The 7,938-nt window shown below is 38.0% G+C and overlaps 1 protein-coding gene across 1 annotated transcript in view; it reads right to left on the bottom strand.

Moving 5' to 3' along the window:
* Window positions 1-4,164: 4,164 nt before the first annotated feature.
* Window positions 4,165-7,938, bottom strand: part of LOC118431827 (alpha-N-acetylglucosaminidase-like) — a 15,566-nt gene continuing 11,792 nt past the window's right edge. The window contains exons 22-23 of the mRNA XM_035843214.1: window positions 7,638-7,737; window positions 4,165-5,857 (exon numbers count right to left, since the gene is read on the bottom strand). Coding sequence (XP_035699107.1) covers window positions 5,799-5,857; window positions 7,638-7,737 — 159 coding nt within the window. The 3' untranslated portion in view covers window positions 4,165-5,798. The remainder of the gene's footprint in view (window positions 5,858-7,637; window positions 7,738-7,938) is intronic.

The following is a 7,938-nucleotide window of genomic DNA, read 5'->3' as shown; positions in this document are numbered from 1 at the left end:
AGGGCACAACGTTGGGGGCACGGCGAGTATAGAACTCAGGACCTCTAGATTCCAAGCCGAAAGCTCTACCAGTTACCGGGGGGGGGGCGGCATAGACCTTCTGCAACTTAATTACCCACTGCAAAACGAGTCACGTGTTTTGTCGGTGGATTGTGAAATTACAGAAGAAGTGGATTGCTCATCTCGTGACAAAGACTGGGAATGGACAATGAAACTAACTTTGGGTTAGTCTAGTTTTTTGTTTGAAATTACAGTTTTACTTTAAACCAGATGTTCATCAACCCGACTACACACCGTTTCAATCGGAAATAATTGTCCATTACTGATCCTAAAGAAGGCGACAGTGGTCGTTGAAAATTTGATCCGTGTATACCTTTGTGTAGGAAGAACGTTTACCATTGTACAATAGTTACTGCCAACACATCCATCACTCTTCTTCAGCTTCACTGGAATGAACAACTCGATACAAGTACAGCTAACTAGAAAACATGGTTGAACATGTCAATTCACTAACTAAAAGGATCGTATGCAAATGTCATTCAAATCATGTTTGCATCCTGATCGTACAGGCAGAAACCTCAATCATCGGTACCCCACTGACTGCTCATGCTTTTACATCTGTGTCAAGCCGTGATATTCAGCTTGTTTCCTTCAACAGGTCCTTTAAAAATGTCATCAATCATTGCGTCTAAAAGCCGAAATGACGGTTGAATCCCCAAAGGCTGTAGCAAAGAGTAGATAGGCAAAAGAATCCTACTATCGGGGAATGAAATATGGTGTTTTTCTCGTCTGCCAATTAAGGTGTCATCTATCGTTGACAATAAGGTATCTGAAGATAAGGTGAACGCTGATTGACTTTAGAAGCCATTTGGTGAGAATTCGCTGCACACTGTCAGTAATCCTCGGTATAATACCTTTCAAGTTTACTTTTCAATTCCCACTCACCCTATACCCAAACGTAAATGTTATCAAAAGGTAGTAGTAAGATATGTCTTGTTAGTTTCTACACATGATTGACAAATAAGAAAAAAAGTATGTCTAAAAAAATTATGAAAAAGCTAAAGGGACAGTTTAGATGTGCCATGTGAAATATGAATATTAAATATTTCTTATTGTTTTTTTCTTCATAAAATATAAATTTATATATATATAAATTTATATATATAATTGTATTGTTGAATTGTATATATATATATATATATATATATATATATATATATATATATATATATATATATATATATAAATCTTCAAGTCTCAATTCAACAATACAATTCTTAATCTACGTATTGTTTAATCTCATAAACTTGGTGGGTATAATACGTACATTCAATTTATCTTATTTATTTTAATTCAGGCAGTCTTCCAAGATTCATCACTAAAATATAAGCTTTGGGGCCCTAACATTGTATCTCGGCTTGACAGGCATATTTGATGCGCCGGCGTTTAATATAGACAGACTCATCAAACTTTCATCTTTTCCTTTCTGTCTGAACGTGTTGATGGCCACCATTCATGTATATATGGGAAGTAATACCACTAATGTGTTTCATGGCCCCACTAGGAGCCAATGACATGCTACTGAGATGGACACCACTGGATTAAGAAAACAATTAAATAAACCTACAGCTCACTCTTGATGAGTAAATTCGGCAAACACTCAACAAAACGTTAATCATGTGCAGGTCCATCTGTGACGGTAATTGACATTATGTAAAAGCCGGGGGTCGGTGCCGACTTCCGAGTACATTTGACTCGTTTTTTACGTCACACTTCCGTTCAGGTCACACGACATAGGCTTCGGAAGGGTGACATCAACTTGAGAGGGGTCAGAGGACAGACCGAAAGCTTGCTGGATAGTGCATCACAATTGTGTACGTACGGAAATACCGTTTCCAACTTTTAATAAAACGATAAGCATACATACATTCACCGTCGCATCATAATGTGCATTTTATACTGTAGTTTTTCCTGCTTCACTGGTCAACATTTGACCCTGTTGACCGTGCATATCTAAGTCTTTGAACATTGGGTTTTCCTGTAATACACCGTGCATCCAAACTCCACACGGTCACGGTTCGCTGGACCTGGCTGTTATTTCCTGCCCATAATTTCGTTATTCCGCCAGCTTTATACAAATTTGACTTCGCAATCCGTGAACAGCAAGGCATGACAAACATTATAAACGCACTTCGATTCCCTTTGTACACCCGGCCACCGTACAAACTCAATGAACGAACAGGGCTTTCACTGTTGGTCTTTTGTCATTGCAGGGCACTGTGGTAACATTTGTTTTTTAAACTTGTCAACGGTGATATTCAAGTCTTTTAATTTTTTCAAATAGGAACCACCATCTGATTGGTTCACATTGACCTTCTGCCAACTGATTAAACATATACTTTATCCATAACATATACTTAAAGCATAAATTCATACTTTAATCTTCTGTTCACATCTTCATATATAAATTTCACCAAGCATGATAGTGAATGAATGTACTTGAAAATACAGAACTTGTTTTTAATTTCATAACCGTATAATTACCCCCCACTTACGCTACACGTTTGTTGCTCGTGTAATTTGTTTGAGAACATAACCTTACATGTATCATAGCTATCATCTGCCCAAACTTTTCTCAAAGTTCAGGAAAATAAGTCAATGATATAAAGATTTAAGCAGGCCGGGCTAAAAGGTCACTTAACACATAAAATCAAAATTATCCCCATATATACTATATACTTAATCTCATGATAGCAGTTTCCCATCCAGTATCATCAGTAATGGCCTTCTGCTAGTTTACTACATGAGGATCTATGATGTATGGCGTACAGGTTTATTCATCACAAAAGACGTGTAAAAGTGTTGTAAGCGTTACTATCAGTCAAGATACGTCTCATAACCTTATTACTGCCGTGTTGCTCCGTACCCAATGAACGTTTTGTGTTAAAAGGCTAGTTCATCGGGGAGAAGTTAAAAAGTTATTCTGAAATATTATACCGGAAACCCAAACATTAACACAAAAATGATCCTGCAGATCCACAGGAACCAGCTAGGAGGCCTGAATTTACAACAATTCACCCCCACGTCAATGCCTATCTACCACTCACAATTCAACACCATAGCACATCGAGGACCAAAGATATTTCTAACAATACTGCTGCAGTACCAAGTCCATCCAACAGGAGGCTCAACCTACATCGACACAATAAACCCACCTACCCACCAACCAAAAACGATCGAAATCTATCCAATAATTTATCATTTGAAACAAAACAATGGTCCTAAAATAATACTTCCATCTTGTTTATGGAGGTAATGAGCAAGGTAGTGTTTGCCTTACCACCAGTTTTGTGGCCAAGGTTTTTTATGAATCGGAAATGTTTGTCATCTATTCTTATCTCTTTCCTCACTTCACTCAGGTTAAATCCATACCATGCTTAGGTTAGGGACATCCTCTCAGTGCGTTACTGCATAGGAGAAATACAACTATTCAAAACAGTTAACAAAGGGAGAAACCTTCAGCCACATTAGAATATATATATAGCCCATGCACTTTCTCAGTATTTTGTGGATTTCCTCAGCATTGTTATAGATTGCTCTCCAATACAATCCCTAGCTTTGTGTGAGATAAACTTTTCACATCTAAATGATCAACAAGCTGCCTTCCAGCAGATTTATCTACCAAAATGTAAGATATTGTTCACTGCCTGCAGAAAAGAGCTCAATCTCAAGTACGTCAATGAAGATTAGATATACAGGTAGAGCATTGCATAATACACAGTATATCAACCAACTGGAGAAATTCTCTAAAGAGTCATACGTTACAGATAGTACCCACTATCTTTCATCAATAACTGAGAACTTTCAGTCCCTGAATAAAAATACTGGATGCTATCTGAAACGGCTGGCTGTTTAGAAATTCTATCCAGGTTCTCGATTTATTATGTATTATGTAATGGCTTGAGATTAGCATCAAGAATAGTTGTCACACCACTTCTATGAATTTTTAAAAATATTTCTCACTGTTTCTTATATATCCATGATATATATTGTATATGTCGTCGTTTTGATTGCAAAGAGCCCTTGGGCATAGATTTGCAGTAATGTTACAAACGTATTAAAGAATTACACAGAAATACCATGACAGCAGTTTCATAATTATTACAAACATGATTTAATATGCAACTTGTAAACAAAATCATGACACGTAACTTATTTTGATAAAATGTAATATCAATTCAGATCCTGGCTTATTTACAAAACATATTAAGATAAAGTTAGAGCTTACCATTTTATACCTACAATTGTGACTATCAATCTTGTAGTTATGATCATATGTATTATAAAGGAGGTTTTCTTCAACTAATCTTAAAAACGTCTTGAGAAGTTTGCTGAAACATGTACCTCCTTATAGAAGTTACATTCTTGTTTTAATTTGTATCTTCGCTCCTTAACTTCATTGGGTTAACCTCAAACCTTGCTCTATTTTTTCTTTTTTTTTTCATTCTGAGGACAAAACTTCACTCAACTATCGGTTTATGCCGTTCTATTAGGGTTAGACGTGCTTGCACATATCTGTGTAGGCTTTGTGGCACATGCCTGTCTTTAAGGATAACATACATTTTATAGTGTACGTTGTTGAGTAGGTGGAGACTTAGAGGTAAATTGGCAGTTGTCTTTGTCTTTTGGGTTGGCATTGTAGGTTGTGAAGTAGGTAAGGGCTTAGTGGCAGCCCACCAGAAGCCTGTCTATTGCGTTCACACTTATGGCTTGTTGAGTAGGTGGAGGCTTGGTGGTCATTTGCCAGTTCTCTTTGTCTTTTGGGGTGAAATTGTAGGTTGTGAAGTAGGTAAGGGCTTAGTGGCAGCCCACCAGAAGCCTCTGTCTATTGCATTCACACTTATGGCTTGTTGAGTAGGTGGAGGCTTGGTGGTAATTTGCCAGTTGTCTTTGTCTTTTGGGTTGACACTGTGAATGTTGTGGAGTAGGTGGATGCTTGGTGGCAGCCCACCAGATTCCTGTTCTGTTGCACTGACACTGTGTAAATTTGATGAGTAGCTAGGTGGTTCTTTGGTGGTAATTAATGTCAGTTGTCTTTGTCTCATGATTTTGTGTAGCTTGTTGAGTACCGGTAGGTGACGGTTTGGTGGCAGCCCAGCAGAAGCCTCAGAGTCTGTCTTTTGCATTAACACTGTGTAGGTTTGTTGTGAAGGTGGCGGTTTGGTGGTAATTTGCCTGTTGTCTTTGTCTTTTGGGTTGACGTTGTGTAGCTTGTTGAGTAGGTGAGGGTTTGGTGGTTTGGTAGCAGCCCACCAGAAGCCTCTGTCTTTTCAATTGACACTGTGTAGATCTTTTGAGTATGTGGAGGCTGACTGGCAGCCCACTTGGTGCCTCAAGCTCTATCTTTTGCATTACTAAGGTGAAGGTCTCTTGATTTTTATATAGTCTGTGTCTAGCTTTTCATCCTCAAGGATTTACTTGATCTTAACACACAATTACCCAGCCAGCATCTGAGTGGGTCCCTTTATTGCTATCTGACTGCAACTAATACACATTTTACACTTGATCATTAATATTGTTACACTAGATATGGTTATAGCCTTAATATTAGGCTACATACATATACAAATATCAACTGTAAAGTTCAAAATCATGATCTGCCAGCAGATATCATAAAGTTCATATAATGATGTAGTTACTGGGGGAAAAGCATTATTTCCCAAGGCTTAAAGATTGTAAAGTTCAATAAACTGAACTGAACTGAACGAAGCTCAGTGGTATCAGCAAAGTGCTTAGACTCACAAAGTTCTTGGTCTGTACTTTTGGTGCAGTTCTTTTGCAACCTGCAAGGTGTCACCTGTGAGAAGCAAAAATATAGAGAATTGTTAATCAACTTTTATCACAAGGCATGATGTAACAAAGGTCAAACCATGACATGTTTCAAGCCTTTAGATATACTGGAATTTCTGATACATACTGATAATTATGGATGATGTTCTTAAAAATCAAACAATACACCAAAAACTGGGGAAAAACTGCATTTATTTGTTCATCTCACAGTTTAAGTTAGACTTTGTCTCAAAATTCACTACACATCAGGACAAAGGGCCATCATCAAAAAAGGTAAATGACCTTAGAGTTCGAGGGTCAGCACTCATGGGGGGCCACTAATGTATCCTTGAGGTACACTGAACACCTCCATTAAATCCAATTGCACAAATCAATCATCCTGTCAGCATGAAGTAAAGCTGGGGCTGTGGTGCCAAAAACGGCCGTTGGGCAGAGCTTAGGTCTTAATGGATGAGCATTTCCAAGCCTATGAAGCAGAAAAAGTGGCTTGTGGGGGCGATAAAACTCACTTGTAAACATTCCAACTGATGGCTATTTCACTCTGTGAATGCAAGTACTGTTGCCTGTATATATCAGGGTATATATAGACTGAGAGAGATTGCAGTCTGGCAGAATCAGCGATCTTTGTAGTAGAGATACTAATCAGAGTCTGCGAATTCAAAGATATTCCCATAAAAGTCAGTCTGAACTTTTCTAAACTCTGATTAATGTCAGTTTAGATCAATGGATAGACTTCAAATTGAGGATTTGGGAGTAGGAGACCAACCTATCACATTTCATATAATTCTGATCGGAGACTCAATCAACAGAGACTAAGAATTGATTGTGCTCTCTATCTACCAGTAGAATCAGCAATTCTGTCAGATTGCAATCTATATCCCAACATACATGTATACAAGACATTCATATAAGCTATTAGGAAAGAGGTGAAGGTCCTTACAATGGTCTACGTGAATGTGGCACAAATCATACTGAATATGTATGGAGGCACTTATCAAAAACGGTCCATTTCAAAGTGTGTGGGTAATCAAATAAATCTGTGCAGCTATGCAGTTGTGAGTCTGTGTTTCTGGATATTTGTGATAAGCATAGCTTTAGAACCTCTGGATGGATTTTGATAATATTTGGTATGTGGATAGGTCTTGGGAATAGAAAGGTCATGGTCGATTTTGCAACCCGTGACATGTGATGTTGTTACATGTAGGTATGTTTCATCTTTCAGACTACGCATTTCCTTTGTTACATACTTCAAGATCAAACTTTACTGCCATAGATACAATGCACTAATCACTTAAAAGTACTTTTATCTAAAGTATGGTCAATTAGACAACACAACAGTCAAACCTGTCCAGGGAACCACCTGCAGACACAAGTCACACTGAAACATTCCCATCCATTTTTACATAGTTGAGACTCTCTGCTAAGTCTCTTTCCCAAGGGACCCCACTCAAGAACCAAAACTGATTGACAGCGGCACTTTATGCAAGCACTAACCATTCACCGCATCAACTTGTTACAAGCCATTAGTCCTACTATAAGCAATTGCCGTTTCCTGTCACTGTCAGTCTATCTTTGAAGTTAGCATTTATACAATTGCTGCTGTCCTGTAGAGCAAAGTAATTGCTATCTAACATGTGTGATATCTATGCTATAATGGTATTCATAGGATCAAGGACAACATGATAAAACAAAAGCATAATGATCATAAATGCACATGAGACTTTACATTTATTACTGCATGCATTCAACAACTGTGTCTAAAATAAAACAACCATTGTTGTACTCACCTGTTGGATAGTTAGGATATGCCTTGTTTGCTAGTGTGAAGGGCTGTTCCACTTGTTGGAAAACATCCAGCAGGAAGGCTGTGTGGTTAAACTTCTTCCCCTACAGATAAGGAAAATACTGTCAAATTTGTATTTAAGTTTGCAGGAATTTAGAATTGCGGTAGCGGGAAAAGGGACTTTTTGTGGTGGTTTTAAATTCGTCTATAGCACCATGTTCTGTAGTCATTTACTGACAAGGAAAAATGTCCGCGGTGGTTTTAAGTTTGCAGTAAAACAGCCACCGCGAAAACCACGAACATAA

The sequence above is a fragment of the Branchiostoma floridae genome, chromosome 15 (assembly GCF_000003815.2).
Source record: "Branchiostoma floridae strain S238N-H82 chromosome 15, Bfl_VNyyK, whole genome shotgun sequence".
Lineage (NCBI taxonomy): Eukaryota > Metazoa > Chordata > Leptocardii > Amphioxiformes > Branchiostomatidae > Branchiostoma > Branchiostoma floridae.
The sequence above is the reverse complement of the archived record's forward strand: the minus strand, read 5'-3'. Positions and strand labels throughout refer to the sequence as shown.